The sequence below is a fragment of the Panthera pardus genome, unplaced genomic scaffold (assembly GCF_024362965.1).
Source record: "Panthera pardus isolate Hobbes unplaced genomic scaffold, ASM2436296v1 HiC_scaffold_8, whole genome shotgun sequence".
In the NCBI taxonomy this organism is placed as follows: Eukaryota; Metazoa; Chordata; class Mammalia; order Carnivora; family Felidae; genus Panthera; species Panthera pardus.
This window is the reverse complement of record NW_026527013.1, coordinates 121,659,355-121,675,832: the sequence shown is the minus strand read 5'-3', so window position 1 is coordinate 121,675,832 and position 16,478 is coordinate 121,659,355. Positions and strand designations below refer to the sequence as shown.

The 16,478-nt window shown below is 48.5% G+C and overlaps 1 protein-coding gene across 3 annotated transcripts in view; it reads right to left on the bottom strand.

Moving 5' to 3' along the window:
- Window positions 1–16,478, bottom strand: part of MINDY4 (MINDY lysine 48 deubiquitinase 4) — a 109,425-nt gene that overhangs the window by 77,759 nt on the left and 15,188 nt on the right. For all 3 annotated transcript variants that reach the window (XM_019443729.2, XM_053896878.1, XM_019443730.2), the window contains exons 4-5: window positions 16,182–16,428; window positions 10,264–10,694 (exon numbers count right to left, since the gene is read on the bottom strand). In XM_019443729.2, coding sequence (XP_019299274.2) covers window positions 10,264–10,694; window positions 16,182–16,428 — 678 coding nt within the window. The remainder of the gene's footprint in view (window positions 1–10,263; window positions 10,695–16,181; window positions 16,429–16,478) is intronic.

Sequence of the window (16,478 nt, the reverse complement as noted above, 5' to 3'; positions counted from 1 at the left end):
GTTTGAGCCCCGCATCAGGCTCTGTGCTGGCAGCACCAGCACAAAGGCTGCTTGGGATCCTCTCTCTCCCTCTCTCTCTGCCCCTCCCCTACTCATACTCTCTCTCAAATAAATAACTAAACTCTAAGAAGGAGGGGGGTGCTGAGGAAAATTGAGAGAGTTGCTTTAGCTTTCAGGAATGAGACTCCCAGGAATACCAGCACACTTTTTCTCAAGAAATCTCAGACTGGGAGAAAAGTGGAGAACAATGAGTATGTCCAGGCACCACGGTGAGGCCCGTGGCAATTTCCCAACTTGGCTATTCCAACCATGCTCAACCTTCAAGGCCCAGCCCAGGAACACCCCCTCCTCTAAGACCCTGTGGCATCTGAATGGGCACCATCCACCTGGCCTGGGACAGATGCTGCCTGCTACTTTTAGGTGACTTTTTCTGTCCAAAAAATCACGAATCCCACTCTTCTGCGTGTTCCTTGAGTGAAGGGAAGACCTCACACTTCACTTCCCCCTCCCCAAGGCAAAGCCTATATAATCCAGTTGCATCCAATAAGTGTGGAACAGTTCTGAGCAAAGTTGAGGGAGAATGGGTCATAGACAACTCACCCCCACACTCAGGCAGCTGACAGTCCAGCAGGATGAACAAGGTAGCCTGTGAGCTCTCTTCAGTGTGACATGTGCTGTGAGAACTATGAGAAGGGGGTCATGTCCAGGTGTTGGAGCAGAAAAGAGATCAGGGAAAGCTTCCTAGAGAAGGCAACATTCAAGATGACTTAAATATAGGACATCACAGTTGTGATGGTTTGGGTTGGTGGGCTGGCGGGTTGGTTGGTTGGTTGGATGGATGGATGGTTGGTTGGTTAAATGAATGTATGAATAAAAAAATGAATGAGTGAATGAATGAATACCACGTGACCCTGAGGATAAATCTGTGATTGTTTCAATTCTACTGAAAATTATCAGTTTAAAGTTTTATGACACTGTCCCAAGCAGATCAGCATAATTTTTGCTTCCTTTCTCCTTGCTATGTACAGTCTCTCTCTTTTGCCCAATACTTATTGCCAGGTCCAGGGATATGGCTAGAAAAAAAGGAAGGGAAGGAGAGAGGGAGGGAGGGAGGGAGGCAGGCAGGCAGGCCCACTCCAGTCCTTAAGGACTTCATGGAAGTAAAGGTGAGTTATGAAGTCACCACGCTATAGTGAGGGTTATCCATGATACCCAGGAGCAGAAGAGAAGCGCACAGACTATGTCGATCAGGCCACCATTAGAGTGACATATGCAAGGCACCTAAGGTGAAAATTTTAAGGAGGCACTCACTCCCAGGTTCATGCAGATGAGCCACCCTGAGAACGAGTGCTCCTTAAACCCTGCACCCTAGATGCCCCATTTGCTTCACTCTCATCCTGGTCCTGTTGCTGACCTCTAGATGGACCTCTTTGCAGTTCTGGTAGCCAGGGTCTAGTGAGCTAACTGGCAGACCAGCAAAAAAGCATCATGGAGGGAGGGGGGGGAAGAAAATTAAAAAGCACCCAGGAGAGAAGAATCTCCATATACTACCCCTGCTGGCAGCCATCTCCCAAAAATTATCCCTGAGCCTTAAGAGCCTCCTTCTATCCAGCAGTAGTGGCTTCCCCGCAGGGAACATCTTCCCGGCCTGCGTGCCTGAACTTGGGCCTTGGGCAGAGCCAGCAAGGCCCAGATGTGATCAGAGGAGGATCATGGAGCTGCCACTCTGATGTCCAGAGATGCACAAAATGACACCACTCACCTTTCCAAGGAGAGGTGTGGATGTGCTCTCGCTTCCTTAGCCGTACTTTCTGGATCTCAAAGGGAGTCTGGGTCATGGAAAGTCTCTTCGCCCTAGGCGATGCCCTGGACAGAAGACCCAGGTGCCCTGGAGCTGAAGGTGGCCAGCAGCGAGAATTACCCCACAGGGTAGGGATATCTGCCCCTGTCCTACAGGACTCCAAGTGGCCTGAAATGTGTACTGGGGCAGTTTCTCCTATTTAATCTCCTGCACGTGTGAGGAAACGAGAACTCGTATTCCCCCGCGGGTGGGGGGCTTGGGGGAGCACACATGTAGGGTAAATGTGGGTGAGAGGTGGGAGGGAGGCCAGCTGAGCACAGAGCAGCCGTACCCACCATAGAAGAGAGGTCCCTGGAGTCAGTTAGGAAGGTGAAGCCGGACCAGCACAGGAGCCGCAGGCCGGTACCTGTTCACACGGGGCCTCTGGGACACAGGAAAGCAAATGTGTATGTGTCAAGAGTCAGCTAATTTCGAATCTTTACAGACTGACTCCAAATAATGTGCAGAGATAAATCAAACTGGAAGTCCCACCCATTACTCATCCCATGCAGTGCAGATGGCGTCAGACCCGGGATGCTCGGGTATGGGGAACAGCCTGTAAACCGCAAATACCACATCCTCAGCCAAGCCTCTGCCAAGCCCCAGATGGCATTGTCCACTCCCTCTCAGGGCGCAGCCAGGCATCTGTGTGCCTGCCGGCCTCTGCTCACGATCAGGAGCGTGGGAGGGGATGGGGATCCGGAAGGGACCGGGATTCTCTCCTAGCTCCTCAGGGTGCACTGTCCTTAAGAGGGGCCTGCTGAGGGCCTGCTGAATGAAATCGCCAGCAAGGGTCTCTGGAGTCCTGATGACTGATGACGATCTGCCGCCACCTACTGTCCATTCTACAAAACCCGAAAAATCTGCTGGGGCCCCCTAATGGCACTCACTGAACCCCTGGAATCGACTACTGGCTTCCACACAGAGGCAGGGACACTGATACTCGGGGCTAAAGCGGAGTCCAGGCTGCACAACAAGGCAGTTTAATTACATTCCTCACCCGATGTCACTGCTTCACCATGAAGTCTTTGCGTTAACCGTGGCCTCTCCAAGCCCAAGGCCCTCTTCCCTGTCCGCAGCACTCCCTAACCGCTCCAATCTTCCACTCCTCTGAGGGCCACAATCGAGCACCCAAGTACGGACAGCTTCACGAAAGGCCCTGGGCTTCAGAGGCAAGGAGCCATCTCACCCTTCTGTAGCCCTAGTGGTGGCCTGGGCACCAAAAGGGCTCAAGAGGCACTTCCCGTCTGATCGACACAGCAGGACGTTAGCAGCCACGAAGCCAGTGACAGTTCATCTGGCATTCTTGCAGCAGGGGCTGAGGTTTCATGATGGGAGGGGCTGCCTGTGGGCCTGAATTAAGCTTCATTCCAGTGTCCCCTCTAGAGTCTGTCTCCCAGCCTATAAACGAGCCTGCCTGGCCTGCCTCACCAGGGCACCCTATGCACCAGAGGTGATGGCCACGAACAGGCTTTGCAGCTTGTCTGTCATAACCCGGGTTTGGGGCACCTGGGCGGCTCAGTCAGTTAAGCATCCGACTTCTGCTTAGGTCATGATCTCACAGTTTATGGGTTCGAGCCCCATGTCGGGCTCTGTGCTGCCAGCTCAGAGCCTGGAGTCTGCTTTGGATTCTGTGTGCCTCTCTCTGTCTCTGTCCTTCCCCTGCTTGTGCACTCTCTCTCTCTCTCACACCCACATATAAATAAAAACATTACAAACAAACAAACAAACAAATAAATAAATATTTTTTAAAATAACACCAAGTTCTGGGCGAGTGTACAAGGAGCCACAAGAATGACACAGACAACACTGGTGTCCCGCCCAGGTGCCCTTGCCTCAGCGTGCCCATCCCAGCTGCTGTCCATGTTGGCTAACAGCTCACAGCTGCGTCCTTCTCCACAGAATCACCCTTTGCCAGACTCACCCAGGAGGTGGCACACTGCCCATCGCAACCCTCCCCCGCCCCACCCCCCAGGACGGGTGACCCTTAGCCAGTGACTGACTTGGGAAAAAAGCCCTCTCCTAGCTTAAAGGTGGGGCCAGCTCTGGGTCAATTCACACTCTCATCTCCCTGGGAGATCAGACTAAGCCCCACATCCTGGCTGAGACCTTCCCCCACCCTATCCGCCCCCCCCACTGACTTTCTCCTGAGAGCACCCCAGTAATTACATGCAGTCACCCCTCCATCTCAGGCTTCTAGGGCACTGGTTCTTCAGCTTCACCTGAAGCACATCACCTGGAGGGCTTGTTAAAACACACTGCTGGGAGGCGCCTGGGTGGCTCAGTCGGTCAAGCGTCCAACTTCGGCTCAGGTCATGATCTTGCGGTTTGTGAGTTCAAGCCCCACATGGGGCTCTGTGCTGACAGCTCAGAGCCTGGAGCCTGCTTGGGATTCTGTGTCTCCCTCTCTCTGCCCCTTCCACGCTCATGCTCTGCCTCTCTCTGTCTCTCGATAATAAATAAATGTTAAAAAAAAAATTTTTAACAATAATACAAAAAAAAAAAAACACACTGCTGGGCTTCACCCCCAAAGTTCCAGGGCCCCATTGCTCAAACTGCATGAGGGGAGGCTCATTTGCTCAGGGGCTCTGGTGCCTAAAGACTGCTGCTGTGGCCCCTGCCATGGGTTGAACTCCCAAGGGAGGCCAACAACTTTCAATTTCATGCCCATGTCTACACACCGTGTTTCCAAAGGAGATTTGGGCAAACAGTGAGTGGCTGGAGCTTGTGTGGCCCATGCACACCCGGAAAATAAAAGCTGAAGCCAGTTCCTATTGCCAGATGCCCAGAGTGACAGGTTTTGAGGAGATGTGCAGAAAAACAACCACAGCACAGTCCATGTGGCCATCAGAAGGCCCAGAAATTCACTCTGAGGGATTCTTACACAAATGACAGGCCAGCGCGTCCTCAGAGAGGTCTGTAAGCACCGCAAGGGCTGGTCACCCCCAACCAGACCATCAACTTTCACAAAGTGCCACTTGGGGAGCCACCAGGCTTAGAACACCCAGCTCTGGGGACTTCCAAATAATGAATTCCTCTCCCGTGCTCTTGGTCCTTCACCTAAGGTTTCCTGAGGACCTACTTTGGCCAAGACATGTGGGTGATAGCAACATATGTAAAGGTACAGAGGAATGTCCTGCCCACAACATAGTGCAATGGCGGGAAGCAGAATGAGGCAAGGGTTACAGGACTACCCGGGTCACGGCCAGAGTCCCAGCAGATCCAACTGATGAGCACAGAAACCTAACAAGGGCAGCCCTGACAAACCAGTGACAAATGACAGATTGTCTCAACCACAACCCCCACAGTGGGAGCCCAGAAGACATATTTTCTGAGTATCTTCTTAGATCGAAGGACATGGGAAAGGAACAAAAATCAAAGCAGAAAGTGGTCCCTTCAGCCACTGAGTTAGATCCAAGGGGTTAGAAGGGCCTGATTGCATAGATATTCATGTCCCTTAACATCTCAGCAGGTCATATCATCCGCCACCCCCCCCCTCCCCACACTCTCTCCCAGGACACATGCTCCCTGCTCCTGCCCCTGCCTCTGCCCCTAGGTGTGACTTCCATGGTCATCCCTGGGCCCGACGTTGCAAGGCCCACAGAAGGCTCCAAGTAGCCACCTTTCCTCAGCTTCATTAGGGCAGGGTGATGGGGCAGCGTTGCACACACAAGCCGGCCCTGCTGTCATCTCACTGTCTTTGCCATGCTTTAAAATAACTGCATACGCAGGGTGCCCGGGTGGCTCAGTCGGTTAAGTGTCCAACTCTTGATTTCGGCTCAGGTCATGATCTCACAGTTCGTGGGATGGAGCCCCGTGTTGAGCAGTGTGGAACCTGCTTGGGATTCTCTCTTTCCCTCTCTCTCTGCCCCTCCCCAGCTCATGCACTCTCTCTCTCTCTATCAAAATAAATAAATAAACCTTAAAAAAAATAAAATGAAATAATTACATACCCACACATCTCTCTCATCTTGAAGAGCTCACAGGTCTGATACACACTATGACTCCGATCCACATTTACTGAATCAAATGAAATGAATGGGGAAGGGGGTATAGGTGGGCAGGACTGATAGAGGGGGGTTGGGAAGGACAGGGAGCTTACTATGGCTTTTAAGTCAAAGGTGCTGCATACGGTTATGTAGTATGTGCACTGTACAAACATGCCTAGCTGAGGGGACAAGAGGCAGCTGAAATCCAACCCATATTCCATCCACCAAACTGAGCGCTGGGACCTGCTTCCACCCAGAACCTTGAGAGGTTCCTTAAATTCTCTGGCCTCCATTTCCTCATCTGTAACATAGGGATAATAACTCCTGGGTGGGAGGATGCCCACTCTGAACCTGCAGTGTCTTCTGGGAGTTTGCAGGGAACTCTACTAGTCTACCCTCCTGCAGACCTTTACTCTCCTCCCTCGATGCACTCCAGCCTAAGGAAGGAAGTGTGACATAGCTGACCAGTTAATTTGGGAAAGAAAGAAAAGGGGGACATTAAGCTCAGCTGTAGCCTTTCTCCTCTTGAGAGTGAGTTGCTCTCCCGGGGGCAGCCGCTCCCACCACGTGGCCACAAGAGCTGACCTGCCCATGGCCTGAGATGAGGCGGGGAAGTCCATCTAGTTCTGGGCCCACGAGGCCTCGGGGTCTGTTGTGTCTTCTATCTTCCCCTTATCAATCACAGAAATGGTATGTATGTTACTCCAATCTAACTGATACCCTTTGTTTTGTTTGTCAATTTGTTCAGAGCTCAGGAGAAGAATACTATTTAATAAGCACACAAAAGAAAAAAAACCAACAATAAATAATATTCACCTCAACCGATGAGTATAAAGAGCAAATGGGATAATACATATAAGCACTTAGCACAGTGTCCAACAAATAGAGAGTAAGTGGTAGGTAAAAAAAAAAGCCCCCCAAAATGTTTGTTGATTGATCAATATAAGGGCCAACACTACTAAACATGTGTGAAACACCCCTGATTATACTTCTGGTATTGGGGATGGGGGATGTGAATGCACTTTTACCTGCTTACTGTAAGACAAAGTTCACAGCATCTTTCAAGGGTTTACTAACTGGGGTAAGGCCACAGGAGTTATAAGGGGCAGAACTGCCAGTCCATGGAATCTGAGTCCAGCCCATTGGATTCCAGAGCCCATGTGACATACCTCCTAAGAGCACTGTAAACAGTAGGTGCTCAATAAAAACCTGATGACTGAAGCAGAGGGCCCAGAATAACTCTGAAAGTAAGAGCCACAGGCCAGCAAAATGCACAGGCTGGAAAGAAACCTGGACCTCATCTACCCAGTGGCCACATTTTACTGTCAGAGACAGTTAAGTCTAGAAACAAATGACTGGCGCAGGTCAGCCAGGGCAGAGCGAGGACTAGAACCCAGGCCACCTGCTATCCAGCCACTCCTCTTTCCCCTCAACCCACCATCTCCCCCCGCCGATCACCGCAGCCTGAGAATGCTCCCATCCATTAGGTTGGAGGCACTGTTCCCTTTCAGGTGCGCTCAGGTTGTGGCATGGGAGGGCAAAACAAGGCCCTCTGAGTCAAACCACAGCAAGCAGATTTTAACTCAGTGTGAAGAAGAATTGTCTCGCAGTCAGAATCACGCAAAAGTGCTGTGGGAACTGGGGAGTTCCCCATGGCAGGAGGGGTTCAAGTGGAAGCCAGTCACCACCCTAAAGGCTGTGGAAAGGATTTCTATTCAGGGAGAGAGGTGACGCCATTTGTTCACGTATTCCCCAGACTCTGGAGCTCGCCGCCCGGGTTCCAACCCGTTCTGCCTCTTACCAGGTGTATAAGCATGCACAAGTACAGCCACTTCTCTGGGTGAGCTTCCTCGCCTGTAAAATGGGAATTATAATAGTATATCCCTCCTAGAACCGTATGAGGATTAAAAGAGTGAATTTACTCAAAACACTTAGAACAGTGTCTTACACAAAACAGGTCAATCTCAAAAGTTTATTGATCTTGTTACTGCTGCTGGTGGTGGTAGAAATAGTATTAAGCAAATGCTCATCAAATGCCCTCTGTGTACCAAGCACTATTCTAGGAGCAGGGAATATAAAGTCTCTGATCTCATGAAATTTATTTTCTATTGTGAGGGAGACACATAATGGGTAAGTAAATAAAATAACTTCAGGTAATGATAGGTGCTGAGAGGCCAAAAAAATAGGCTGGAAATGCGGGGGTAGAGGTGCAGTTGGTCAGAGAAAACCAGTCTGAGTCCAGAACATCTGACTGACAAGAAAGAGCCAGTCACGAAATGATTCGGAAGTCGGGCCTTTATGGCAAGAGGACAAGTCAGTTCTACCCATGTTGGGTAACGGGAAAAAAGACCTGTAGAAAGAATAAAGATCTAGAAGTAGCTACAAGAGGGCGCCTGGGTGGCTCGGTGGTTTGGGTGGCCACTCTGGATTTCAGCTCAGGTCATGGTCTCGGGGTTTGTGGGTCTAAGCCCCACGTCAGGCTCTGCAGTGTGTCAGCACAGAGCCTGCTTGGAGTCCTCTCTCTCTCTCCCTCTCTCTCTCTCTCTCTCTGCCCCTACCCCACTTGTGCTCTCTCCCTCTCTCTCTGTTTCTCAAAATAAATAAATAAACCTTTAAAAAAAACTTTCAAGTAAAAAAACAGAAGTAGCTACATCAATGCTGAAACAAAGGAAGAGAAGGGGGGACTGGCCCCACCAAGATACTAAGCTATAACTACAAAGTCATAGTAATAAAAGCTATGGTCATGTGGTTTTAGATTTTTAAAAAAGGACGGAAGACCAATAACCCCAATAGAGAGCTCAAAGACAGACCCACATCGAAATGGGAACTTTATAAAGAATAAAGGTGGCTTCATGAATCAGTGGGGTGAGGAACAGGATGTAGATGGTGCTGGAAAACTGTCTTACTCTGTGGAGAAAAATAGAAGCGGATCTTTTCATCCTACCAAACGCAACAGGCAAATGTAAAGGCAATAATTATCCCAACTAAAATAAAAATTATCTGAGAGGATTAAAAATTCCCAATATTCACTGCTGAGAAGAGATAAGCTTTAAATCTATACCGGGCCATAAAGAAATCCCAACAAATATCAAAAGACTGAACTCATACAGAGTGTATGTGACTGAAGTGAAAACAAGCCAGAAATCAAAAACAGAAACCAGAAAAATACCCCAGATGTTTGCTTCAGTCAATATGTGTCTAAATAACCTATGGGTCAAAAGAAGAAATCACAACGGGAATTAGAAAATATTTAAACTAAGTCATATGAATAGACAACATATGAACTCACGGAATACAACAAAGCATTGCTTAGAGGAAAATCTGTCGCCATAAAAGGTATCACACAAGAAGGCTGAGGGGAGCAGAGGGTGGAGGAATGGGTGAACTGGGTTTTTGTGTGGGTTTTTTTTTTTAGCTTAAATAAATTATAATCTTTTAAAAAAGAGGGAAGGATCCTGGCAAACCCCATAGGGTTTTGGTCGGAACCCTTAAGTAAAAGGCTATAGAATGGATGAAAGTAAAAAGATAGAAAAAGATAGTCCATCGCTATACTATAATCAAAGGAAGGCTGGGGTAGCTCTCCCTAAATAGACATTAAGGCAATAAGCATTACCAGAGATAGAAATTTCATAATGATAGAAAAGTCTATCCGACAGGAAGATACAAAACTTCTACATGTACACGCATCGAATAACATAGCCACAAAATGTGTTAAGCAGAGTAGGCCCAGCTTACTAGGGTCATAAAGGGAGTTTATGGACTATAATCTATTTAGTTTGCCTGTACCACCAGCACCCAAGTGCCTAACTCTTCAAGAGAACAGAAAAAAGGGGCACCCCTTCAAGCATATCCTAGATAATGGAATCTCATGGTGTTGTTGCAAGGAAGGAAATTTGCTAGGCAATCTCCTTCACGAATTTATATATAAAACCCTACATACAAATATTAATAAATTTAATCAAATAATATATAAAAAGATAATACATCCAAGTAAGATTTATTCCAGGAATGTAAGGTTGGTTGACATTCAAAGATGAATCAATATAGGAATCATCAAGGTCTATTGTGAAAGAATAAAAGAAGAGTAACACACACAAAAAAGTTTGCCCCCAAGAGCCTTGTGGGAGCCGATACATCACCATGTCTGGGGCCTCCCACAAGAAACATCTCTTACGCCACATCAACCTGGCCATGTTGCTGCAGGTAAGTCTGGGAATCACATGCCAAAGTATCAAGACTGTGAGAAGAAAAAAGGACCAAGGAACCCTCCCTCCTCTGAAGCTTCCCATATGTACGCACTCTGGGCTGTTCTCTCCCTCATGGGAGGACCATACCCACTTTCTGGACTTCACAGGCTTGCTCTGAGAGCCCAAAGAGCCACGGGGGACTGGGCAGATCTCTGGGAAAGCCATCACCTCAGCACAGCCTGCTCACCTGAGGGGCAGGGGCTGGGTCCCCTGCCGTGTGAACGCTCTCTCCAGCCTCTCCTGGGTCGTCCTGGCACTCCCACCTGGCAAGGAGAACTTCGAGGGCATCCTGTTGCCCTCCGGGCCACTGTCCACAGCTGGGCTGTCCTCTGCAAGATCTCGCCACCTGCCGCTCCCCCTCTGCAGGAGCCCTTTGCTGGGCAAGTGAGGGGGGCTGCTGGGTGTGGTTTTCCGTTTTTCTGAGGTCAGCTCACTGAGTGGGCCCAGGGGACTTCTGGAAGTGGAGCCAGTGCTGGACGCCAGGCCCTCCTGGGCTGCAGGATGGGCCGGGGCACCGGCGGAGAGCTCAGGCACTTTCTGGCCCTCTTCCTCGGGGGCCTGGGGGGCGCCGCTGCTCAAGGACAGGGACCGCCTCAGGGAGCGCTTGCGAAGGGAATCCTGAAAGGGGCAAGGACAAGGGCAGTGAGGATTCCCTTCAAGGGAGGTGGGAAAACACTCCATCCCACACGACAAGCATTTGCCCATGGCGTTTCCTCCCCCTGGAACATCTTTCCCCATTCCCAACTCCTCTTAAAATCCCACCTATCCTTTGAGGAGGTACTCACAGGCTGCCACATCCGTAATGCTGTCACCGTGCTCCACGTGCATAAGCCCCAAGAGTGTGCCTCGGCCCTTCTCCCACAGTCTTACAGAGAACAGCGTCCAGGAGCAGGTGCAGCTGTAGCTCCAGGGTCGGATCTGTTTCCCAATTCCTGCATCACCACCTACCTACCAGCCATGCTCCCTGTGGCAAGTTATTAATTTCTCTGTCCCCCACTGCCCTCACCTGTAATATAACCTGTCCACAATCCACGATCTGGAATTTCTCTCTTTTTTCTTAATGTTTGTTTATTTTTGAGAAAGAGACAGACAAACAGAGCATGAGTGGAGGAGGGGCAGAGAGAGAGAGGAGACACATAATACAAAAACAAGCTCCAGCCCCTGAGCTATCAGCACAGGGCCTGACACGGGGCTCAAACCCACGAAGATCATGCGAGATCATGACCTGAGCCCAAGTCAGACACTTAACTGACTGAGCCAACCAGGCGCCCCTAATTTCTCTTTTTTTTAATGTTTATTTTGAGGGGCAGAGAGAGAAGGAGAGAGTCCCAAGCAGGCTTCAAGCTGTCAGTGCAGAGCCTGATGCAGGGTCTCGGTCCCAAGCCAAAATCAAGAGTCAGAGGCTTAACCAACTGAGCCCTCTGGGCACCCCACACTATCTGTAATTTCTAAAACCTCTCAAAACAAGTTTCTTCTGGAATCCTGTGGCAAATTCTTCTGAACTGTTACGAGGTTGTTTACAGTCTTTTTCTAGTGTGAATATTCATATCTTTAGTTGTAGAAATGTCAATATTTTTGCTTAGGGGGTGCTACCCCAAACCCTACTGCAAAGCATTAGGTGATATATGGTTTGTGCATGGTGTTTCTTCCCTGAAAATAATGAAATTCTGAATTCCAAAACACATCTGGCCCAAAGGTCAAATGAGGGATTGGGGACCTATAGCATCTATTTTCCACAAGATCATAGTATGAAGGGAGACACCCATGGAAGGCACTGGCACAGAGCCAGACCCATGAGGGCAATCAACAAACATCGGCCACTGCTCTCTAGCTTTTCCCCAGTCCCCAGTCACACAGGGCCTTAGCCTCTCCTGCTGATAGACCAGGAACAGCAGAGGCCAATCTTCATTCATCTCTGGTGTCCAGAGTTCCCAGCTCAGGGACCTATACCTAGTAAGCGCTCAAGGCTTGCTTAGTTTTTGAAATGAAGGAATTTGAAAGGAGTCAACAGAAATGTCCTATTTTACTGTCAATGATCAACTGATGAAATGGGAACTCAATTTACCAATCTAGGATAGGGGAGTGGAGGTAGAGGGAACAAAAACAGACCTGCAAGGCTTTTCCTGGGTTTAAAATTTGGGATCTCTCAGAATTTCCAGAAATAATCCTGAACCCAGTGGTAAAGCCCGAGCTGGAATAAAAATAGCTAATTCTGTAGTATTCTTGCCTAGTGGAAATTACTAGGCACTACAACCCTCCGAAAGCCACCAGGGCATCCCTGCCACACAGTGCAGAAAATATTAGTCACCATTCCCAAGGAGACCCAAGCTCTGGCCAAAGGCAGGGAACCCAGCCTCTTAGTCATCCTTCGTAAGTACAGAGCTGACCTAGTAAGTAAAAAAAAAAAAAAAAAAAAAAAATGATGAAATACTTAGCAAATCTTGCTCTTTTCTCTCGAGCAACCAATTAAGTATGGCCAAGGTACTCACAGGTCCACAGAACACTTTCTAGAAAGCCGGGGTAAATTCTACAACAACCTGTCCCATCTTTCAATGCCCTTCATAGGATTCAGGTACCCCAAGGGAAAAACACACCTCCCGAGGCAATCAACCCCCCCTTCAGAAGTTTGGGTCAACCTCCTAGTGGTAAAGCAGATCTATGCAATCTGCCTCGAATCTCAGTTGTGAAGGGGGTCTCAAGTGCACGGATGTGATGGGATGTCGCTGTAGGACAGGACCCCAGCATTCATCTGGTCCACCAGTTCTCAAAGTGTGATCCGCCAGCCTTAAAGGTCCCCAAATCCTTCTAGGGAGCTCAAACCTCTTTTCATAATAATGATATGACATGAGTTGCCTTTTTCACTGTGTTGACATTCGCCGTAATAATGCAAATGCCCTGGTGGGAAAAACTGCTGGCCAGTAGCACGAATCCAGGGGGTGGCACCGAACTTTACTAGCACTGGAGGTATTTGCCACCACTTGCAATAACAGTACACAAGTAAAATGCTAATTTTGCTTAAGAACGTCCATGATGAGGGGCGCCGGGGTGGCTCAGTCAATGGTTAAGCATCCAACCTTGGCTCGGGTCATGATCTCATGGCTTGTGAGTTCGAGCCCCGCATCAGGCTCTGTGCTGACAGCTTGGAGCCTGGAGCCTGCTTTGGAGTCTGTGTCCCTCTCTCGCTCTGCTCCTCCCCCGCTTATGTTCTGTCTCTCTCTCTCTCAAGAATAAATAAAATATTTTTTTTTAAAAATTGGAAAAAAAGAAAAGAGAAAGAACGTCCATGCTGAAGCATAACACTTACTAACTGTATTCAATCTCAACCCTATGGTCCACATCTCTTTAATATTCCATGGGACAAAATGGGAGGTACATATACGCACTCCTCTGGGTGCAGGGGACCCGGCTGTCTCAAGGAAAAGCACTTGTGCAACCATCTGAGCTGTGAAACGAACTTGCTAATGTTTTTCGCGGAACAACTGACAGACAAACTATGGTTACTCAGACTTGGGTATCTGGCAGGCGTTTTCTTGAAAATAAACTGAGCCTGTCACTTCAAGTGAAACAACTGATGAACGGTCAGTGATAAAATACAAATTATCAGGTAAAAATGAAAATTTGGGGAAACTTGAATCAGCCACGGTGAGCTTGAGGGCTTCTCAGCACTTAAAAATTTCTTCTGATGAACTGGGTGGCAACATGAAGCAATGTGATTTTTTTGATGTGGGTTGTTGGGTTGATTTTGTTGTTGTTTCTTTTTTTTTTTTTTTTTTAATGAAATGTGTTCACATTCAGAAGATCTCAGGAACCCAGATAACTCAGTAAGCCAATATTTTCCAAATGAGCAAATGCATCATGTTACTAAACTAGGCGGTGGCAAAAGATCCATTCAAAGTGCAAGGCAGACCGATAGATATTGGTAAGGTACAAAAAGTTCCTGGCTATGCTTTCAGACTCCACAATAAGAAACCACAACTTGTCTAGTTTGGTGCAGTATCAAAGAATACCCCTGGTTTCCAGAAGAGACTAATTACACGCTTTTCCCTGTTCCAACTACATATCTGTGTCAGGCCATATTTTCTTCATGGACTTCAACTAAACTATCATAATGGGACAGACTGGATGGAGAAGCAAATATGAGACTTGAACTATCCTCTACTAAGCCAGACATAAAGAGATTTGCAAAAATGTGAAACAGTCCTCCTCATCTCACTACTGTTTTGTTTTGGAAAATATGGGGGGGGGGGGGGGCGGGGTTTGGTTTCACAACATGTTATTTGTATTAAGTGTAATGGGTTTACTATTGTTGATGGTTTAGTAAGTAAATTTTTTTTTAATTTCTCAGTTTTAATTTCTAACGTGGCAAATGTCAACAGCTATAACCCACATAACAGAAGCTCTTCAGGTCCCTCAGTAATTTTATGAGTATGGAGAGACCCTGAGACTACAGTGGTTTGAGAACCACTGATAGGGTGTAAAACAATGTCTCCAGCAGAGAGCGTCCCTGGTTTCCCCTTGACCCAACTAGTCTAGTTGCTTCCGACATGGCCTGCTCTCCTCCTGAAGCATCTCTGACTGAAGTTCCTCATACGGGCCTCCACCTGCTGGTCCCAGGTGTGCTCTCAGGAGACATCAGGCCAGGCTACACCACTCACCCCAACAAAAGCCCACACTGCACTCTGCACACAAGTATGGCAGAGTCCCTGCTCTCAGGAGGCCCACAGCCTAAGCTCAAGAGGCCTGATAGGGATCATCTCACTCGCCACTCCAGTCCACCCATTTGGAGCACTGGCCGAAGATGCCCAGGAGATTGTGACGTCACATCCGGGCTTGACAGGAAAAGAACACTGAGCTCACTAGCAATGTCTGCTGCAGGCACAGCATCGGGCACTTGCAGGCATTTGCCATCCTGGGACCGGGTTATTCCTACATCCGTGGTGGAAGAAATCTCTTCTGTTCTGCCCCTCCTCCCACCTTCTGTCTTCTCTTCCCAAGACTAAACATTCCCAAATCTTGCCACTTCCGCCAAACTCTTCACCTTCCTGGCGGCTTTCCTCTAGGCATGGTCCAGTCCCTCTCCAAATACACAAGACAGGAGGATGGGACATGATGTGAACGTGCACTGTGAGCCACACACTGGTTCGCCTCCTTGATCTGGACACCAAGACTGTAGGACCATCTCCAAGCTGTGAAATCCCAGTGCTCGGCAGAGCCTTAGCCATCTGATCTAACAAACAAGACCACGGCCAAGAGGAATAAAGACCTTGACCAAAACCCCACGAGACGCCGGCAGAGGCAGGGAGAGGGTCGGCTTCTTTATGTCTTGATTCCAAGTGAAATGGGAGAATAACACCAGCCTCTAGAGCCACAGCCCACATCTAGCCATGCAGCACAGGACAGGACGTGACCAGCCATGGACACCGATGACCTACGTGGGTTTGCTCAGGCTCCCTCGTTTGACTAATACTATACTGTGACTTGGTGTTTGGTTTTCCTTTGGTTTTCTGTTTCTTTGTTGTTTCACAAACTCCTTTTATATTCATTCTCTCATTTGGTTTAGTCTCCCCACCTAATGCGACCCTACCAGAGCCCCTCCTTAAGGAAGACTATGAAAGAATGATGTGAAATTATTAGAATTTCTTTTTAAAGCAAAGCAAATGAAACTATTAGGGTTGGGACTTCTTTTACCCTTTTAACTATGATGTCTTAAAAAAATAAAAAAGATTTTCTCTAGACTCAGATGGGTCACCCACCACTCCTGAATGGCAAAGGTAAAACTAGAAGATACATGTGTTCTCACTCAGCAAAGGAAGACAAAGCCATGGCATCCACCTCATTGACATGGTGGGTAAACTGAGGGCAGGGAAGGAAACGAGGCCTGGCCATGATCCCATAAGGATCGTACACTGTCTGGCTGATAGTCATGTACTGAAAGACAGTACAACCAGAGAAGACACAGGCAGGTGTTCCTCCCATCCCAGCTCACAGCTCCCCGCTTCTTGGACTACGTCGTGGGGAACCCTCCAATGATCCCAGGCAGTTCCTTAAGCCCTGCCTGCCTCTCACTTTCCACTCTCACATGAGCAGTGAGATCGGCAACCCTACCTGCGGGGAACTGGCGATGGGCCCGGTCATCATGCCTCGGACAATCAGGCCAGACTTTGGCCTGATCTTCTCTCCCATCCTTTTCGTGTCCAAGGAAGGTTCTGATAACTGAAGCCTGTCCATCTTCTCCCATGCAGAGGCCACGGGGGGACTTTCACCTGGGACAGCCTGCGTGGGCTTACGTTTGTGTGGGGGCCTTTTGGATGATACAAAATTACCAAGTAAATCCCCATCAAGATTGTCATGTCTGCAAAAAAAAGATATATCTCCATTAAAACAGATTCCCCAAAAGGAACA